At 37.4% G+C, this 21,968-nt stretch overlaps 1 protein-coding gene across 7 annotated transcripts; it reads right to left on the reverse strand.

Annotated features, from left to right (window-relative positions):
* Positions 1-996: 996 nt before the first annotated feature.
* On the reverse strand, positions 997-20,795 carry MACIR (macrophage immunometabolism regulator). Of its 7 annotated transcripts, none has more exons than XM_081311023.1 (3): positions 20,570-20,795; positions 13,946-14,035; positions 997-3,779 (listed from the first exon to the last, which is right to left on the reverse strand). In XM_081311023.1, exon 3 carries the CDS (start codon positions 3,754-3,756, stop codon positions 3,133-3,135), a length of 624 nt encoding a protein of 207 aa, XP_081167149.1. In that variant the 5' UTR covers positions 3,757-3,779; positions 13,946-14,035; positions 20,570-20,795; the 3' UTR covers positions 997-3,132. The 7 variants fall into 7 exon arrangements, with proteins under 7 accessions (XP_081167149.1, XP_081167155.1, XP_081167150.1 ...); XM_081311029.1 differs by lacking the exon at positions 20,570-20,795 and adding an exon at positions 19,685-20,559; XM_081311024.1 differs by lacking the exon at positions 20,570-20,795 and adding an exon at positions 19,466-19,677.
* Between the last annotated feature and the right edge of the window lie 1,173 nt (positions 20,796-21,968).

Genomic DNA, 21,968 nt, shown 5'->3' on the forward strand with positions numbered 1-21,968 from the left:
TCAGGTTCAGGCAAGGACTGAGGCTCAACTCAGGTTCAGGCAAGGACTGAAATTCTATTGCTACTTAATGCATCATCTGAGCCTCGAACACACAGCACATTTGAAAAAAAGATTAAAGTTATATATTATAGCAATGTTTTAGGGCAACAAGTACTGTAAGGTTACATCATCAGGTATATGGCCAGAAGCATGTCCTACTTAGTATGGAATATTAAATTGGATTTTTAAAAAAGAGTTGAAAAATAGAAACTATGTTAGAAGGTTCCCCCCACCCCCACCCCCCAGTTAAAAGAGATTCAACCTTTTTTTTTTTTTTTTAATGAAATGCTACCTGGGCTGGGGCTGTAGCTCAGTGGTACAGTTCTTGCCTCACATGTGTGAGGCACTGGGTTTGATCCTCATCACCATATAAAAATAAAAACATAAAAAGATACTGTATCCATTCACATAAATAAATAAATAAATAAATAAATAAATAAATAAATAAATATGCTACCCACCATAGGAGAACAATTCCATGGAGCACAGAAAAAGTGAAACTGAATTAATGAAGGGACTTTGCAACTCATTTAGAAAACTACTAACTGCCAGGCCCAGTGACACATGTAATACCAGTGCCTCAAGAAGTGAGATGGGAAGATCACAAGTTTAAGGCCATCCTTGGTAACTTAGTGAGACGCTGTTTCAAAATAAAAACTGAAAAGGGCTGGGGATGTAGTTTAATGGTGGAGTGCCCTGGACTTAATCCCTGCCAAAACAAAACAATAAAAAAACAAACAAACAAACAAAAAAAAAACACTACTAATCTAGGGTTTGAAGGGTTTTTTTGGTTTTGTTTTTGGAAACCAAAATTTAAATTATCTATCTTTACTCATCAGGAAACAGCAAATATGCCATATCTTATACTTTAAGTCCTTTTGTTTTTTGCCACTGAGTATCACCTGTCCTTAAGTAAAAACACATAACAAAACAAAAAAGCTCTATATTTTTATTTAACTCAAGAAATTTAGGCACCTAGACAGGAATGAATCACACAAGAAAATAGTTTGGTTCCCTAGTAAATGGAATACATATCATTGCCAGGAATAATTTGTCTTGTCTTGAAGTGCCAATGAACATCAAAAGTAAATGTTTCTGGTTTTTGTTTCACAAAGTTAGGGTCTTAAAGTACATGCTTAGGTAAAATTCTTAAGCAATAACTAGCCTGTTGATGGTGGATCTATTTTAAAGCACCACATAACAGTATGTGTTTACATCACCCTTTTATTTCATAGTTAGAAATAATACAGTTCCACAGGGTAAGTCATCAATAAATAATGGTGTTTAATCATTAAACGTAAAAATCCCAACTCTTTGGCATCTGACAGGATTCTATTTCTTGTCAAACTATTGACTGTATAGATATAGTTAATCTTAGTGATCATTCATCAATACAATATGTTACAAAGGTGCAATTTACTTTAAAATATACAATAGCTGAAAATTTCCAGCCCACCAAGAAATCTGATCAACTCAGTAAGATATGCGCCAACCTCCCAAGGCTCTTCCACATGGTTTGCCTTAGTAAAAGTACAATAAACATTGATTAAGAGTTCCTAGGGTTTCCTAATACTTACTTTGCTCTAAATAAAGTTTGCCATTCTTTCTGGCTAAAGGAAAAATCACAATTGTGCCAGGAATGACCCACTCATTAATTAAAAGGTGTTCTTATTTTTATAAGCAAGATTGCTAACACCCGAGAAACCTCACACTCCCCACAGTAAAACAAAAATATGCGGTTTTATGTTGCCAGAGATGCCAGATTAGTAATAAATTGCACCTTCAAGAGTCAAAAAAGAAAAAAAAAAAGAAAGAACAAAAGAGTGAAAGGAAAAAAAAAAGGAAGAGAAATGTTTACAAAAGGTAAGTTACATACATTTTTTCCAAAATATATTCAAGAATAGTTGAGCTGTATTTGTTACTAAAGCCAGGGCATTATTTCTTTAGCAACAAATTGAACCAGTGCAATTGACATAAATTGTTAAGTAATCCAGGATTAACCCATTAAAATTACAGAAGCACTTTAGTCTCCTACACTAATCCTAGAAACTGGAATTTCAATGAGTGCTGTGTTGCACAGAACTAAAACTGGAATGACCCAATGCCATGCTGAATTAAGTTCATACTTAGTTTAAGCATTCAATAGTAGAAATCATGAGATCTTCTATTAAAGTCCCATTCACTTACAGAAAATTCAGATGCAAACAGTCTTATGCCTATAACCCACAATTAAAAGAATCCTTTCCATTGTAAAGTTCCAAGTGAATTTTAAATTAGAAAATAAGCACTAAGGAAACTTTTTCAACTCATGAAAACTTCATACTGGAAACTTTCTGGAAAAGCTTCCCCCCCGCCCATTGTAAAATAAATACTTTGTATCCCAAATTTAATTTTATTAAGACACACTTTAATAACGCTATAAAGAAATATTTTACAGCCATAGAGATCAATAACTTTCCATGCGGAAATAAAAAATTCATTGCTCAATAATATTATTGAGACAAGTGAAGAAAGATTATTCTCTTAATCTGAAATGTTAATTTTTTTTCAGTGCAAAACCAGTTATAAAATATTTAAACTCAATATTTAAAAATAAAAAGTGGTCCAATTCAGCAATGTTCAAGTTCTAAATTTCATAAAACAAATCATTACATACATTTTATAGTAAAATACAGAGTTTCAAGAAGTACTTGTGTACTTAAGATATAAATTTCTAATGAATCATACCAAGTCAGCAACAACCAAGCAGATAACATTCCCAATTTGAGTGTCAGAATCGTAAAGATGAAATTACTGTCCCAAAGCCTTTTTTTTGTTTGTTTGGTTGGTTTTTTTCCTAGCTAAAGAGCTATACAAACTAACGGTCAACATTCTGTTTTCTTTGCAGTTGCGTGCTCTAGCATGATACCCTCCCCCCAAGTACCTGTGATTTCATTCCTGTATTCAAAATTTGATCCAAACAATTTTTATATTCCAGGGACACTTAGCTGATATAACCATCTATAATGTGAAGAGTCATGTACAGAGTACAACAGTGGATTTTCTCTAGCCAAGTGCAGGCTGACCTAAAGTGACTTAAACTGTGAGAGTCATTCATGTATTATTCCTAGCAAACACTCGGTCCCCGCGGAGGGTTAGGTGTTGAAGCTGGTACTGTAGCACTTCCGTGTCAGCTGGCTCCTTGATGTTCATTTTGTCTAGATTGAGGTAGTCCAGGGATTTGGAGTGAGCCCTCTTACCTTTAAGAAGACAAAGAGGCAGGGGCCCATGGAGGGCCTTATAAGGTTCGTAAGGTAAGGATTTAGTGCACTTGTCTCCTGAACTGGGCATCCGCCTTCGCCTCCTGCCATTGACAGCTGGAATCTCATATGGCTGGTAGTACCTACTTCTGGTTTTATACAAACGAGAGGAACGTGCAAGTCCTGCATCCAGCTGTTTGGAGCGAAAGGAAGGCAAGGCTTCTCCCTTGCTCTCTTCACCTCCAGTGCACTTCTGGGCCAACTTCAGGAGTTCCTCGCCAGTTGTGAAGCCAACCAAATAGTTAGAGTCCATGTGGAGGATCTGGTAGCCTGACACAGTTCGCCTCATGGGTGAGCAGGGTGTGCTGGAGCAGCGAGGCTTCTCCGCCTCTGCTTTTCCTGGGGAGCTCACCTCTGCCACAGGCAAGGGTAGGGTGGTCAGGGTACTTCTGGACTCCCCATTTATATCTACTTCCATTTTAGGCACCAATCTGCACACTCCTAAAAGTAAACAGATTCAGATTAGAAGAGTGTAATGCACAGAACGTTAAGTCATGCTGGATGATTTTAGAAGTCAGGAAGCCATGAAATGAGACTCATCTGAAAGGTAGCCGAGGACCAATTGACAGATTTTTCTCCATGTCTATTGGGCATTTAGGCAAATGAAAGGACCACTACCTCTCTGCCTGTAAGAACTCAAGCAGATTAAACAAAAGCCTGAAGTACTATGAAAAAGAACATATGAAAACGCAAACAGAAAATAATACTCTAGTACTAATACACCCTGCAACCAGATAAAGTTTGCTCCTTGATACAATATGAAGCAAATCAAATCCAGATCTCAACATTAAGCAAATAAAAGCAAGCAGAGAAAGTTTCACAAGAATTTTCAAAGTATTTTCAACTTGAGAATTATATTTTTTTCCTCATTTAAATTCATGTAAGTGGTTGGCTCTTTATACCTGAAATTACATTCAATTGTGTTTAAGAGCCATATTATACAATTGATCAAGCTGGTCAGTTTTTGTGAAGAATCCAATTTAGACCTGAAAATATATATTTTTAGGGTATGGAGGAGTCTCTAAAGAAGGTTCCCTCAAATATTGCAAATGTTGTCCCTTCTACATCCTCAATGAATTATTTTTAAAAATCATTTTATAGTTTACAAGTTAATGCTAAATTCAATGTCATGGAATTTTTTATTTTTAAAAGTATATAAAATATTAAATGTCATTTTACATGGCTATTTAATTGTAAAACATAGCATGATTTCAGATAGTCTGCAATACCTCAGACATTCTTTTGAATAGTTTAATAAATAGCCAGAATGATTCAAAATGAATACTAACATGTTCATTACAATTATCACATTACACTGTTTGGAGAAGCCCCACTGACAAGAAGTAGCACAAGTATTTTAGGTTCCCATAAAGTTACAGATAAAACAAATTTTGAAAACCAGACACTAAGGGAAATAGTGACAATGTCATTTCTGAGAAACTTGATTTCTACTTCATCTTCAGTTGGAAGTAGGTTACAGTGTTAAAGTATCTCAGATCACTAATCAAAATGTCAAAAACTGAGTTTCAGATGGCAAAATCTACAGAAAAAGGAAAGGAGATAATTCGTAAGATAATTCTTACGAATCCTTTCACAAAACAAGTAACTATTTCCTAATTGAAGCATTTCTTTAAGCTCTATATTCACTTCAAAGTCCAATTGAAAAACTAAAAACAAAATGAAACCTTAGTTCTCCACTTGCATGCTCTACCTTCCTTTATTAACAGACTGTGAAGTTACCAGATGCCAATCTTGTTCTTACTATGGTCCCCATCTACAGCACAACTGAACACAAACATTCATAATGATTCCTGAAGCAAAGCAAATGTCAAAGGGATCAATACAGGGATCACTATTTACTCTAAACCTTATACTATTTCCAATTTCTATTTTACAAAAATGCCCTAGCCTCTCAACCCTTCTAGATTTAAAATAAGTGGCCTCATCATATTTTATTAATGTAAACTAAATTTATATTCCATTGTGTAATTTGTTTTTGTGGGTAGGATCAGGATAGTGACTGCTAGGTACTCTGATATGCATAAAATAATATTTCCCAGCTAATAAACTTTCAAGGACCATATGAAGCATCACCATATTTTTAGGCTAAACAAAAACATTTAGCCAAATGAGAAATTAATTCTTCCTTTATCCCCAATTCTATGGCCCTGAAAGAACACAAGAAGACAGATCCAAGGCCTCTGACCTATATAACCTGACTGGCAGCTACAGGTAGGAACTGCTTCTCTGATGTTCATTCTGAAGGTCAAGGAAGGGATGGTCATAAAGCAAAATAACCCAGGCCTTGAGGAAATGGCAGGTCCACATAAAGATTACAATGACATGCCCAACAAGCTACCAAGAGAGTGACACTCAAGCAATGACCTCCTCAGGCAGTGGTGAGACACTCATCTAGGTCCCTTCCAAATGTGACTATTCATGAGAATCCACAGATTCCCAGCAACCACCTCATTCTCATTTGTTATATTAGAAAGAACTTAAAATCTATGAATTCAGATCACACGCATTCTAAATTAGGTTAATAATTCTTATCAATGCTAGTCTGAAATCCATCTCTTTTGCTGAAGAAGGAAATAATTGCTAAGCAAATCAACAGTGTACAAAGTTTCACTAAAGAAGAGTGAGCAACCAGGTGCAATAGCACACTCCTCTAATTCTCTCAACTTAGAAGGCATAGGTAGGAGGAGCTCAAGCTCAAGTACGACCTGGTGTCTCAGCAAGACACCATCTCAATTTAAAAAAATATAAAGGGCCACTCAGTGGTACATGCCTATAATCCCAGTGAATCAGGAGGCTGACACTGGAGGATTGCAAGTTGGAGGCCATCCTCAGCAACTTAGAAGGCCTAAGTAACTTAGTGAGATCCTGTCTCCATACATAACTAAGTCATTCGGGGTCACTCCAGGTGAACTGGGCTGGCACAAAATAATCACACCGAGACAGAGAAAAAAATCTTTTTCTTGGGATTTTTCAGTGACCTCCCCTCTTCTCCAGCTCCCACAAGGGAGGCAGACAAACAAGAGGGGGGAACATTCCCTTTTTATTGAGGGGAAGACACTGGAGAAAGTTCCACCTCAATGAAAGGGGGGGGTCAGGTTTCAGAGGGTTGAGTCTAGCTTCCTGATGTCTTGTGGTCAGCAGATTGATTGACATCTTGAAAGGCCACACCATCTCATGTATTGTGTGGGGATCATAGGCAGAGTGAGTGAAAAGGACACATACATCACCAGCCAGATGAGAGGCATCATCGTCAGTCCAGTCCACTCATGTACTCATACTCATAGTTCACACACACAGCCCATGGCTGGCTCCCCACAAGACCCTACCTCAAAATAACAAAAAGGGCTGAGGATGGAGCTCAATGGTAAAGTGCCCTCTGGGTTCAATCCCTGGTACCAAAAAATATAAAAAATAATAAAAAGTAAAAAGGGATGGGGAAAAGGCTTAGTGGTAGAGCACCCCTGGGTTCAATCTCCAGTACCACACACACACACACACACACACACACACACACACACACAAAGAGTGAGCAGAAGGAGGAGGAGAAGGGGAAGAGGAGGGGAAGGAACAGGAGAAAGAGAAGAGATAACACAAGCTTCTGTGTCAAATAGAGCCATCAAGTTTCTTCCCACAAACCAACCCTGATGCCTCTCAATAGATGAATGGATAAAAAAAATGTGGCATTTATACACAATGGAGTACTACGCAGCACTAAAAAAATGACAAAATCATGGAATTTGCAGGGAAATGGATGGCATTAGAGCAGATTATGCTAAGTAAAGCTAGCCAATCCCTAAAAAACAAATGCCAAATGTCTTCTTTGATATAATGAGAGCAACCAAGAACAGAGCACGGAGGAAGAGCAGGAGGAAAAGATTAACATTAAATAGAGTCATGAGGTGGGAGGGAAAGGGAGAGAAAAGGGAAATTGCATGGAAATGGAAGGAGACCCTCATTGTTATACAAAGTTACATATAAGAGGTTGTGAGGGGAATGGGAAAAAAAAATAAGGAGAGAAATGAATTACAGTAGATGGGGTAGAGTGAGAAGATGGGAGAGGAGGGGAGGGGGGATAGTAGAGGACAGGAAAGGTAGCAGAATAAAACAGTTACTATTATGGCATTATGTAAAAATGTGGATGTGTAATCGATGTGATTCTGCAATCTTTGTAATGTTTTGAATAACCAATAATAAATAAATAAATAAATTAAATTAAAAAAAAAGAATTTTAATGATAATAAAAAAAAGGTTTCTTCCCACACTAAACCAGTCCTGCTGTACTAAGACAAACAACTGGGAATTCATAGAATCTGTCATGTTGAAGGTAAAAAAAAAGATGGCAAGATATAAGGGTCTAAATAAATAGGAAAAATGACATACTGGCTAGCAAATAAGTATCTGGAAAACTAGAAAAGTGAAGAAAGTAAGTTAAGAAATGTATAATGTTCACAGATGCAGCATAAAATACATACTGCTGTTGGATGGATAAGTAACATCACTTAAGTCTCCAATAGCCAATAACACCATAAGGAAATATTACCCGAGTCAAGCAAAACAATTTAAACAGATCTTCAGATATTTACCTGTGAGAAAACAGTTTAACTTGGTTGTTACATAGAAGAAACATACATGGTTTAAGTTCTTTAGAAATTTCAACCAAGCAGCTTGGTGTAAGTAACCTATACTTTACTGAGGCAGACAACATACTCATTAGAGAAAATACTATTTAAACACAATGTTAAAAACTAAGGATTTTAATATCCTCTGACATAAAAATGTAACCTAACAACTAAGGCAAATGCAAAATAGGTCCACACTCTGGATGAAATTTCTGAATGGGATTCTCATTGCATTGAAACACAAAAGACTCATTTTAAATATTACATATACAGCTGCTACCTGCTGAATTTCTGACAAGCAATTCTAAGAGCTAGAACACTGCACTTTTTAGATATTAAACATCAGTTCTTTTGCACCAAACAACAATGTATTCTTAAAACAGCTCTTTTGGGTGGTTTCATTGATCTCTGTAGTGTATAACACCATATGAACAAGAGCATCTTCATGTCTTGATATTCATATAGGAACATGAATGCTCGAACCAGGATTCTCACAAATGGCTTACATTTTTTTTTTTAAAGGATCCTTTTACTTATATATTGCCCTTCTCAGGACACCTACTGGGTAGCTCTAAGAAAGCTAGATGGAGGTTGGGTTTCAGCAAAGAGAGCTCTGATTTGGTAAATATTTCGTTTTTAATTGGACAGAATGCTTACTAAGCATTCAATGTAACTGAAAAGTAAACATTTTGTTATTAAATTCCTAAGAATTTCTTGACTGAATTTAAATACTGAGGCAAAATCCTGAGAAAGTTAGAGAATCAACTTTTCAGGTTTTTTTTTTTATTTTTTGTTTGTTTATTAAACTAGAATCTGCTTAGGTACTTCTCCACCTGAAGAAGTTTAAGTACCTTCTAATTCCAGAATTTGACTAAAAAATAACAGTAAAAAATGCACAGTCTCAAAAAGAGATAATCTTCCCTCCCCCACCTGCAGCAGCTGGAATTACAAGTATGCACCACTGTGCCTGACCAGCATGATATCTTGATATGTGGATGGTCAATATTTTCCACAGCAAAATTCATTTTCTTTCCTCCCTCCCTCCCTCCCTTCCTTCCTTCCTTCCTTCCTTCCTTCCTTCCTTCCTTCCTTCCTTCCTTCCTGTTTTTCCCCCTGCCCCCTTGGGGACTAAACCCAGGGCCTTTTTGTATATTGGGTATGTATGTGCTCTACCACTGAACTACATATACCCCAGCTCCCAATTTTGTATTAAAAAGCATTCATTAGGAAATAAAACTACAGTGACTGTAACTGGAGATAGCTTATGTTTAGCAGCATATTCCTCAGGTTTTATCAAGAAAAAAACTGCTTACAGGCTTGGTATTTTTAGCAAGCCTATTCATAATTCAGCATTTTGTTTCATATTCTAAAATAAACCTGTATCCCAAAAGCACACTGCCATGATAAAGGGTTACAAAGCGCTCTTGCAAGCATCACCACAAGAATGAGCAACAAGCAGGACTTCCACAGCACCAACAAACAGTAAATCAAGAAATCAGGCCTGATGCTAACTTTTGCATTTGTGACCACTAAAAATTAAAGACCCACGATGCCTTCTTTTTCCATTAGTGCTTTTCACATGTGTTTAAGGAAATAGACTGGAGCCAAAATAGAAAAAAAGTGTTAATGTTTTAGTAAGAGAAACAACAAAATTTCTATGGACAGCAGCAAAATTTCTATGGACAAAAAGAATGTAAAACAGAAAATAAAATTATGCTTTTAAAATTGAGCTTCTTAAAACAAGTACTAAAAGCAAATATGATTTTTTAAATGACACCTAAAAATCTTCAATATCATATTTCTTCACAATCCAACCAGTAGTAATAGCACTGAATTATTTATAAAGTATGAAAGACCTGGCAGTGGTAGTATGTACTACTATATTTCTTTGAAATACATGAGGATTCAATTAGACAACGCTAGACAAGATAATACTAATTCTAGAAAAAATGTACACACACAGTACATGTTTAAAGCAGTGAGTATAGCATGCATTGTGAATTTTGGCTGAAAATAAAGCAAAAGGTCCAAACTACAACACACACACAATACATGTGTGCAGGGGAACCTAGTCTATCACAATGAGAACATTCAAATGGTTATGACTATATATGGAATCTGCATAGTCATTGAATACTCTCCAAGAGTCCAACCCTCCTATACTCTGGGCATAAGTAACAATAGTTTGAAATATAATCTAAATGCCCTTAGTTCCTTAGACCAGCCTTGAAAATAGCTCGTAAGTTTCCAAACTGCTATTCAAAAATTCTTTCAGAGAATACTGCATCCTAGTAGTATTTCATATAATAAAGAATTAAGTGATTTAACAATTTCCTATTATGTATATTAAAAGTATTTCAACTCTCTAAAGCTTTAACTGAGATGTCAAAAGACACAGAGACCTGTTGTTAGATCCCTATACCAACTTGGATAAGTCTATTTTTGCTATATTCTCTTAACACATCTTCTACAAAAAATATATATATAATCACATACTAGGAATAATCACCTGGAAATATATTTCTAAAAAAAAATTCTAAAAGTAAAATTTCCAGGTAAAAGAATATATGTGTTTTAAGTTTTTATAGCTCTACCACAAAGCTTTAAACATTCCCCCCCCCATTTTTTAATAAGGGGAATGTATTTATTACCTTATAAAACTAAAAATTTATGTAATTTTTTTTAAGTGCAACTTACTCACCAAGAAAGTGCCTGTTTCTACTCTACTGCTTATAAACAGAAGTTACTGAAGAAGAAAGGAAGAAAATATGCCCAAAGGATAATATGTTTCATTTTGCCAAAGGGAAAAGATAAATGAAAAGGACATCATATCCGTTCATTGACCTCAAATATCTCATACTATTGCACTTAGATATTTCTTGAAAAGAAAATTTTAAAACTGTCCAATTTCCTTAAACAAAGGAAAGGTAAAATTTATATATGCTAGAAAAATATACATGATGAACATTTTTAGATTATCAGGAACAACACACATCATCCTAACAGGAGTATTCTGGCTGAGAGTAAAAGCAAACAGACCCCCAAAACACCACTTGTTTAGAGGATCCTCCTGTGCCAGGATGATCAGTCAATGCCTGGAATCTGCACAGCCTGAACACTCTCCAGAAAGCCAACCTTCCTATAATATTCTAGAGCTGTAACTAAGAGGCCTTAGTTCCATAGACTAACTCTGAAAAATTGTTCATATGTTTCATAACTGCTATGAAACTGCTTTTTGAAAACTATTGTATTCTAGAATGTTTTTTAGAATCAGGCTTATCAAAATTTTCACTACCAGTAAAAAAAAAAAAAAAAAAAAAAAAAAAAAAAACTGCTTCCTATGCTTTAACTGTACTTAGCAACATATAGCCATACCCCATGAAACAGATATGAACATAACCATCTTATACATTTAAAACAAAGTCATAATGTTAATAAAATCCTTTTCAAGAAGAACCTGAAGTGAAATATGCACCAATAAAAAATAAAAATAAACATAATAGCCAAGTGAAAAAAAAATACCTAGGGCAGGATTGAAGGGATACTTCCAGGTTTTTCCATATGGAAACAAATAAATAGGTTTTGTTTAATTTTTTTAAATACCTAAAATAAACCATTCAGAATGGAGTCATTCTTTGAGAAATGGGATCTTCTAAATGACTAATATTAGTCTAGAGATGACCAGAATCACCTAGTCTTGATGCCAGAATAACTTGGAATTCACCCACCTGGAAGCTCTACAGTTGGAGTGATAGACAAGTAGACATAAAAGCCATGAAGACAAGGGCTTGCCTGCAGCCATGAGAGTAGTTTGTGGCCATAACTACAACCCAAGTCTCCCGGCTCAAAATCTAATACATGATTATTCATCATGCATGATTCTAGTGTGTGGCTCCCAAACTTGTTTACATATTGAAATCATCCAAGGAGCTTCAAAATTACTGTTATCTATGTTTCACCTAGATTTGTGATTTAACTGAATGGGGGTATATCTGGGCTCTTACATTTTGAAATGAATCCAGGTGACTCTAATATGCATTGAGGTTTTGGAACTTGTATATAAAACACATCAATAGGAGAATTTAACCCAAGCTCCTGCTTTTTTTTTTATAATTTGAAATTAATCATATTAAAGAGATTTTTACTCCCTTAAATTCCCATCTCTTTTTAGTCATGTTGATAGACATAATTTTTTCCAATTTCACTAATAATCACTAACAACCTATCCCTAAGGCCTTTCTCCTAATGTATTGTTTTTAATCCACTGAATTTTACTATATGTAAGTTTTACTTCAAAAATCTGACATTAGCTGGGCAACGTCGTGCACACCTGTAATCCCAGCAGTTTAGGAGGCTGAGTCTCAGCAAAAGCGAGGGGTTAAGGACTCAGTGAGACCCATTATCTAAATAAAGTACAAAATAGGGCTCAGGATGTGGCTCAGTGGCTGAGTGTCCGGGAGTTCAATCTCCAGTAACCGCCCCCCTCCTCCCAAAAACAACTGACATTAAAAAATGAAAGAAGTCTTTGTCATATATTTCCAAGTTTAAAATGGTCCTCCAAACTTTATAATATTTTAGACTGTACAATCTTAGAATCCAAAAGAATCTTTTTAAAAAATATTTATTTTTAGTTATAGGTAGACACAATATCTTTATTTTTATGTGGTGCTGAGGATCGAACCCTGTGCCTAACTGCCTAGTTGCTCTACCTCTGAGCCACAACACCAGCCCCCTCCCCCCAAGGAATCTTTAAGGTTATCTAGTATATATGTCTGATCACCTTCAATGACATGTAAACTTGCTGCCTCCTATGTTGATTCATTTCACCTTTTGTAATTCTGCTAGAATGTTACTTGACTTACAATATAACATATACATTCAAGTATAACATAAACAAACACATATATGCATAGAGGTAGACATAGCCACACACACCCCAATATATTCCTTTAGTTTCTACCCACTCCTAGGTTTGTGCTTTATTTCAACTGGGTGAGTTAGTGAGCCAGTCAAATTATTTCTTATTTAAAATCCTCTAAATGTACCTCGTACTTATGTTTTTCAAACTTCTTGCTCTTGTCCTGAAACTTGGAAATTTTAATAGTGTTTCTATTTTTTTAATGTTTTAAAATGCATTTTATAAACTTGATTGGGTACATCTTCTTAATAGTAATTGGCATTTATTTCTCCCTATTTCTCTGAATCAATCTTCAGCTGATTGCTAATTTAGAAATCTCTTTATTATGAAACTGCGTTTTCCAAGGATTATGACCTCTCTAAATAACTCAAAGCAAGGACCTACAAAGGTAGTGGCCAAGCAGAATGACATATCAAAGCATAGACTCACAAAAATATAGTTTTCAAAATGCTAAAGAGCTACAAAGATCATTACTATTTCCCCCATTCAAAGACCTGAAGTCACACAGACAACTATGTCAACACACAGATGACACATGGGGGTGGGGGGAGACAACATCATTGCATACTTTTAAAAGTTTTAATTCAGTGTGCTAAGAGGAATGCCACACTGGCAGTAAACAGTGACATAATCAGGTGAAAATGATTCTGCTTTCCTCCACCTGTTAGACATCATTTATGTATGTTCAACTAGAACTTTTTGCAGATTGTTTTGACTACATTTGTAGATTAATGTTTTTACTAAAATTTCCCCCAAACTATAGCAACTATCTTTAACTACTATATGTTCTAAAATAGCATTCCAAAATTATGTATTCATTTTGCAGAAATTTTAAAATATACTCAAAGAATCAAACATTTTAATAGTGTTACCATACTGCAATCCTAATTTCAGTTCTGACCATTAAAAACTTTGTAATTGTAGTACAGACATTTGCAATAATACATTGACATTGCATATTCACCTATTTATATAATCCTCAAAGCACATTATGATAGCATGTTCACATTCAACTAGTTAACAAACAGAAAAAGCAAACTTTAACTCACCAGACTAAATCCCAGAAGATGTCACTGTACAATTTCCAAAGAGTCCCAAAGGAGCACAGGCATAATAATTTTTCTGTTCTACTCCAGATACTAAACATGAAATACAAAAACAAACCTGTAATTTAACAAGTAACACAATTTACAAAGCAATTATGTGCATTCTAACTGCAAAACAGGATGAAACTAGCAGGCGGTAGTACCAGGTACAGATTATATAGAATATAATAATTAATTCAATTAAAAAGTAATTTTGAGTTTATTCAGCTAAATGAATCCTCAAACATGTTACCATGCTTGTTCCCAGTATTCTGCTGGTAAACTGTACCTACAGTCTAAGAGTATCTAATGAAGCTAAATAAAGATACAAGAAAAGTTAGGGGCTTACCATGTTCATTTTACCATCCTAGTCCTATTGCAGTTACCAGATTAACAGTATTCTATAGGAAAACAGAATGCTGAGGCTGGGGTTTAAGAAAGCAAGGGAGGAGTGGGGATCTTTGTGCTGGCCTTGCTAAGAACTCTCTGTCTCCTGACCTTGCATAAATAGCAATCTTTAAAATGAGGCCAATAATACCACCCTTCCTCCCTAATACAGCTGTTACATGGATCAAATGAAATGAGGTAGGTGAACGTGTTTTGCATGCTGCAAAGCCCTTTACAGATGTGTGATGTTATTATTATGCAATTAATTTTTGGTGTCTACTCATTTGAGCCATATATAGCAACAATAAAAATTCTTTATAAGATTGCTGTGAAGTAAGTGATTGGGAAGCTCTTGGAAAATATTTTTTAAGACAGAGAAAAAACTTGTTTCACTTCTTTTCAGTTGCTACCTTACTTAAGGTTTCTAGCATCTCCTCTGTGCCTTTCCCCTCTTAACTGGGGAATTAATGTGTAAGAGAATCTATCTTTATCTCCTGACTCCCCTGTTAATTGGGTTAATGTGTTGAGATCAAGAAAATTCTCCAAAGCTCTTTTCCACCTGTAAAGGTTTCTTTGGTTGTTGAGTATTCTTTTATTGTGTTCAACTGGGGGAAAGGAAGCTGGAGTGGGGGGTGGGGGATTAATGAGTTGATTGATTTTACCAATGCAGGCACAGAGCTGGAAAAGTGTTAACAGAACTATACAGCATTCTCAAACTGAAGAGAAACTATAAGGGAAAAGGCAAGGAGGCTGTCACTTGATTATTTTTCTATCTAACACAGATAAGTTTTAGCCAAAGGAAATGGGTAATTTACTAAATTAATGATATTTGTTTCTTTAGTTCCAGAAACTGGAAGGAGTTCATGCACCAAAAACATCATTCCAAAGAACTTGTGTTGATCAGCCTTTGGAATTTCACTGGATGTGAATAATGACATGTTACCTTTCACTATTTTGAAACTATTTTCAAAGTGGGTAACCAAGAAATCTAGATAATTAAGAATTGGTTCTAGCTCAACGACGAAGCCTCTGGTTTTAACATAAAGTGAATTTTAATGTAGCAAAAATAGACACCTATTGGTAAATTTTTTTACTTTATATAATTACCCCCAAAGAGTTTCCTCAATATTATCATTATAAGGGTCACATTGATATCTACAGTAAGTGGATTTTCAATGGGGAAACCAATATTCTTATTTTTTCTCTATGCCAAAAAAAAGTTATTTATGGCATTTAATCTTCATTCCATGATAGAAGTTACTATCCCCACTTTAAATATTTGATCAAAGGATACTATTTGAGAGTCAGTGTAGGACTGAACTGAATCCCACCTGGTCTGGCTCCAAAGCCCACTTCCTTGTTTTCATGCCTCTGTGGCCTCTGGTCAGTTATAAACACAACCTTTTAAAATAACAATCATGTTTCTGAAAAATGTATATTTATTCATTTTAAAAGTGGAATCCTATCTTAAATGTTTGGGGAGGTACTTTATCTAAAAGCTTAATACCTCATTTGTGAAATGGTTGGGGGAGGTAGTTTTTACTGCTTGCTCTAAGGTTATTTCTAACTTGAAAAACATTAAGACTTTAAGATACATAGTGGAGGGTATTATACAGAATCCTTCATAAATCATGGACTTCTTAGAAATTCCAAGCTATTTTTTAAATCATAAATTATAAGGCAGGGGGGAAAAAGTTTCAGTCAATACTTGCTGGTTATACAGTTGGGCCAAATATAGATAAGTATTTTCATTTCACTTTTCAGGGCTACATTTATCACAAAGTAAGACAGATTTCATTTAGAGTTTTACAAATTTAGACTGAAAATTAAAGTGTAGTAACTGATTGTCCCTGTTATACAGGTGCCAAGTCAAGAACAGAAGACAAACAGTACCCAAGGGAGCAACTCAAGGGAAACCAAGGTGAGACACTCCACTCCAGTCCTGGTGTTTACTCACACCACTCTCTCTGCTGTGTGTTAACTGAGTATGACTGACAGGCACCAAGAGGAGGAGGCAGACAAGGATGGTGAAAAAGAAAAAAAAAGTGAGGTAAGAAATCACAAAATAAAACAACAACAACAAAAAACCTCCTCTGTAAGAGATTGCCTATAAAGAAATCTACCACAAAATTATACTAAGGGTTTTACCCCCATCTCCTATAAACAGGAATTAAAAGATGGTAATATAAATGTCCCCCCAAATGTCTTTCCAATGACACCCATTCTTAGTATACTTTAAAAACATATCAACCTCTAATACTTGCAGATGGCTATGGCCTCATCCTGGCATGAAGGATTGGAAGGGTATCTATCAATGGATCTCCTGTCACCAGCAGCAAGAGGAAGGTCCTACATGAAATTCTTAGATAGGCACTAAATGTTACACAGAAACAGATTGAAGAAAGTAGAGCCAAGGCTAAAGGACACAATGTTTCCAGCAAAGAGAAGCTGAATCAAACAGAGAGCCCAAGGTCACTATCCTGTAAACAATGAAAAGTAGAAAAATTAAGGGCAGCTACAAGCTGCCCACAAGCATCTGGATAGGGAAGCCATAGATGACTAAGCCAAAGGCACCCAACAACCTACTGCAAATGAAGATTCTACAAATAGAAAAGTTTGCAAACATTAACTAGCAAGTTGAGTCCAATTTCTCAGGCAAGGAGATATATATGATCACAGTTAAAGAAGAAAGTCTTTCAAAAGTAGATGTGATTGTATGCCTTCATTCACAGTCAGTACCCCCTGGCATGATTATTTACAGTAACCCCCTTTAACTCTCAAAAGTGTCCCAGAATGGCAATTATATTGTTATCCTACTCAAATGTGATACATAGTTATATAAAGGCAATGGATTTGTTTTTTTAAAGGAAGAAACATCTCTTTGCTTGTACAGTGGCTTTCCACCAAGTCTGAGGAAGACTTTTTTGTACCCACTCAGGAATTCAAATGTTCACTTAGTCATTCAACAATATCTCTTGACTCTTACTAAATATCTCAGCAAATATATATCTCAGAGACTGGGGCAAATATAAAAAGTGGAAACTCAGGCCAAAGAGAATAACACACAAAGAAATGGAAATACATAAATCTAACACAGAGAAAAGTAAACTTGAATAATACCAAGAAACCAGAAATGAGATTTTTTTCTCCCAAATAAAGGAAGCCTACATTGAAATGTACAGGTCCCCACAAAATCCTATACACACACCCTTAAATCTGAGGCTTCAGCATAGGCCCATGACCAAAATAAGAAGAAAAAAAAATTAAAAATCTGTTATTGAAAAATGATAAAGTTATCAATAGGAAGGCCACCACACACCCATTTTGAATTTTGGTAAATAAATCTCACTAATCATTAAAGATAGCACTAAGAAAAGCAAGGTGAATTTTAGGCCAATAAATTAGTAGAGTGGAAGTGAGGTTTAATTCTTGCTTCCCAAACTTTTTTTTTTTTTTTCTTTATGGAAACAGTATTTCTCACTGTGGCTATTTAAGAAGAGGCCAATTTTTTTTAAAGCAGTTTGAAGAAAGTACATTTTTTAAAAAATTCCATTCAGACCAGTAGGAATATTTTGTAATCTTAAAGATTACTCTAAAACAAGTAAGGGAGAGATGCACCAAAATATCCCAAATTGGAAAGAAACAAAATGACTAATTACCAAAGTAAAACATACAATGTGTTTTTAAAAAAACAACACCAAAAAGTTAATCTGTACCTACATGCTCATCTTAGAGGATACTTTCAAATAATCTCACTTTACCATTTGCAATTTGCAAAAAATTAAATCATCCAAGGTTTTAAAGAAGAGTTAAGTAGGGTGTGACTTTTCTAAAACCATCCTTGACCTTACAAACAAACCATTAACTTCACCAACATGGTAAGACAAACCATAATTGGTTCAGTAAGACAAAAAAAAAAAAAAAATGTGTTTCTCTTTCTAGTATCGGTTCTTTTAATAGCAACTCCCTTTAAAAAAAAAATGTGGCATTCATTTTCATTCCATTTCTGCTAGTAAAAATTAACCCAGGTTACTAATATCTTCTTACCAGGTGAAGTCATCCTTCTACTTTTAGAGAAAATACTCAGTTTCACTGCAAATATGACAGACAATAACTGGAACTGTACATTTACACACAGTCTTTATAAAAAAATCTGCGCCTTCCAAACATAATGAAAGGGAAAGGTGTACACGGAGGGACTAACCTCCCAAAGGAAAGCTTAAAGCCAGGTACTTATTTTGATAGCCTGATGACATAAATCAACCTTCTTTCAGGTAGAAATAAGCTGATACCCCCCGCCCCACCAACTACAACTCATCAAAGAAATTTTAAATCATATATATAAAGTTTTATTATTCCAACTACGCCAAATATGTTTGAGTTAATATTAAAAGAGCTCTCCAAAATTTACGGAGATACACAGAGAATAAGCAACTTCACTGTTACGCAAAGTCAATAAATGCATCTTATACTGTGGAATAATTAACACTAAAAGTCTCAACCACAATTAGATAAACCAAAACTGGTCGAAAAACATTCTGCGTACCAGTGCATATCAAATTATGAGGTTCCTGTGCTCATTAACTCTTACCTTTCACCTGAACATTTAAAGCTTATAATGCACAGTTACATAATAAATACAAAGAAATACGTGAACTACTCATTAAACATAGTCGTGTTCGCATAAATTGTGTCCTTGAATTAATAAAGTATCCAAAACTTCTGCAATAATAACCAACACTGTATTCTGAAATGACTGGGCAAATAAACTTTGGGACGGTGTCATTTCTATTTCCCCTTGTCTATTCTGCTTCAAAGGATTGAAAAGAAAAACAAAGTAACGAACAACCCGAAATTATAGGCTAGTTTTTGAAAAACATAATGTAAAATGAATAGTTTAGTAACGTCAGAAACGTTGTACAAGAACAGTTCTTTCGGCTAGGAGTGGCAAGCACACTACAAAATGCTACTGCCTCCATTCTTCATTCTCTTTAAATGATGAAAAAGTTCCCAGCTCCCGTTTTACCTGTGCACCACAGCCTCACACATACGCATAAACACACAGAAATCTTGGCTCGACACAAATCACTAACCCACCCGGTGCACACTGGCGTGGGTGGAGAAGCAGGGAGTCCCTAAGGATGTGGAACACTTGCAAGGGGAAAAGGACAGGGCCACCATTCCCTTCGCGTTTTCATCTCCATTCTGGCAGAGATTTGCAGATTCCACCGCTAGAGAGAGTTTGGCAGCTTCACAATGGGGCCGCTACTCAAGGTCTGACTGCTGCCCACTTCGAAATCCCTTTCCTACGCTTACCACCCGCCCCAAAGTCCACCCGCGACAGGTGGGGCGAGGGCGGCGATGACCAACGACATCTGCCGCTTTCCTTTCTGGCAAGCTCCGGGCCCAATCCACAGGCGCGCACAGGGCCACAACTGCCCGTCAACCCCAGCCGCACCAGCGGACTCGGACGGCCTCGGCGAAGGTTGCAGCACGGGCTAGGAGGGCTGGTGAGATAAGGCCCTGGAGGCTCACCCCCTAAGTGCTATCTGACCCGGACAGTGGCACCCTGCGCACCACAGAGGGCGCGGCCAGAGGCGCAGCAGGCCTAGAAAGAGCTACTTGTCAAAGGGGTCCCCAGGCCTGCTGCCCCGCAGTAAGGGCACCGCGGCCGAGGCTAACACGCGCGCCAACGCATCCAGACTTCCGCACCGCGGCACAGCCGGAGAGGCGCTCGGGTTCGCTGAATCCCCGCACCTCCCTGGCGAGCGCACGCCGCGCGCACACGGGGGCGCACGCCCCCGCACACTCACTCACACGCGCTGCACACTCACGGCGTCTCCAGCCCCACCCCTGTGCCAAAGACTGCGGGCTCACAGCACCAGCGCGGGCCCCACCCAGTTCACCCAGAGCTCAGAACCCTACACGGGTGAGGGGGGACCGGCCCGCCAAGGCCAGTGACACTGAGGTCGCACCGCCACCCATCCCGGAGGCCAGCCCGGCCGGGATTCCCCAGCACTGCGCATACACTGCGCGCCCGGCCCGGACACGAGGCAAAGAGGAAGGGGCGGCGCCGTGATTGGGACTGGCACCAAGGATCGGTGACTGGGGCAACCCCCCACCATCACAACCACCCATCACCACCACCTTTTCTGCGGCACAAAAGGTTGCAGCTGGAGCCGCGGTCCCCTTGCAACCTACCAGTGGCCTAGAGCTCCACTGCCTCCTCCGTGCCCGGGACCGCGGACCCGGCGACAAGGGCGGGAGAGGTGCAGGGCTGCGGCGCCGAGATGCGGGCAGAGGCCGCCAGCCAAGCCAGCCGGGTACCCTCTCCTCTCCCACCGCGCTCGGCGCCAGCTACCGCCCCGCGTAGTCCCCGCCTCCTCCTCCGCCTCCGCCTCCTCCACCCGCCTTCCCGCCTCCTCCCTCTGGCTGCAGAGGCACAGCCTGTCAGCGCTGAGCCCGCCTCCTGCGCCCAGCCCAGACACCAGAAGGCTGGGCGGGCGGGAGAGAAAGGCGCTAAGAGGTCTAAAGAAGTTGGTGGGGGCGGAGAAGGGGGGCGTTACTGAGTAGAGAGGGAAAGAGGAGCGGTAACACCCCCTCCTCGGTGCAAACACTACTTTCAACTGGAGAGTTTCAACTTACAGGCCTGGGAACGCAGAGCCTTCTCCAGTTAAGTGATGTGCTCAAATTTGTCGTTCGCTAGTCTCTGCTAAAGGCTCAACACTGAACAGAAATAGAAAAGACTGGAAGACCATGAAGTTATATGTCATCTTTAAAAACTATTAAATATCCATTAAATGTGTGTGTGTGTGTGTGTTGGGGATGGGGGTAAAGTTCATATTCTGATTGGCGTAACTATTTTTGAATCTGGAGACTTGATCTTTTCCATTTTTATAAGAAATTATTTTCTTGATCAAGATTATCTTTATGCATATCTCTGCCAGACTGATTCAGTTCAGTGATAAGAATATTTACTGCCATTTATTTAGAGCTCACTATAGGCCAGGTCTTTTTAAATGCACTTCCAAGTTTACATCTCTCAACAATTCGGAAATACATTTTAGTAAGATGCAGAGAATTTATGTCACTTCCTTGAAGTCACATACCTAATAAGTAGCTGACTTGATGTGAATTCAGAGGGTGGACCCCAGAATTTATAAATGTTGTAAACTTAGGTACCAGTCACAATCTCAAACCAAGAGTTCGTTGTTTAAAAAACAGCAATAATGCTTTATCTGAAGATTAAAACAAATACAATTTTGGTGTACATTTATACAAATTCAAAGAGCACTTGTTTCAGAATCTATATAAAATGTCCATGATAATACAAAGGTTAATAAATATAAACACACCAGTTTCACCAGTAGGCTGCTCAGATAGAAGACATTTTGTAGTAGGGCTTTTTGTGTGACCTAAAGTAAGCACGGGAAAGTAGAGGTAAGAGAATGTTCTCAAATCAAATTTGGAAACATAGGTTATTGTTTTCCAACACACACATAACATCTCAAATATAAAACAGAGCACAACATAGTCTGAGTGGACTTTTCCTTTCCATCAGTACCTTAACACACTGAAAGTTATTTCAGGTTTTAAACTG

This window comes from Spermophilus citellus, assembly GCF_964194105.1.
Source record: "Spermophilus citellus genome assembly, chromosome: 1".
NCBI classification, from domain to species: domain Eukaryota; kingdom Metazoa; phylum Chordata; class Mammalia; order Rodentia; family Sciuridae; genus Spermophilus; species Spermophilus citellus.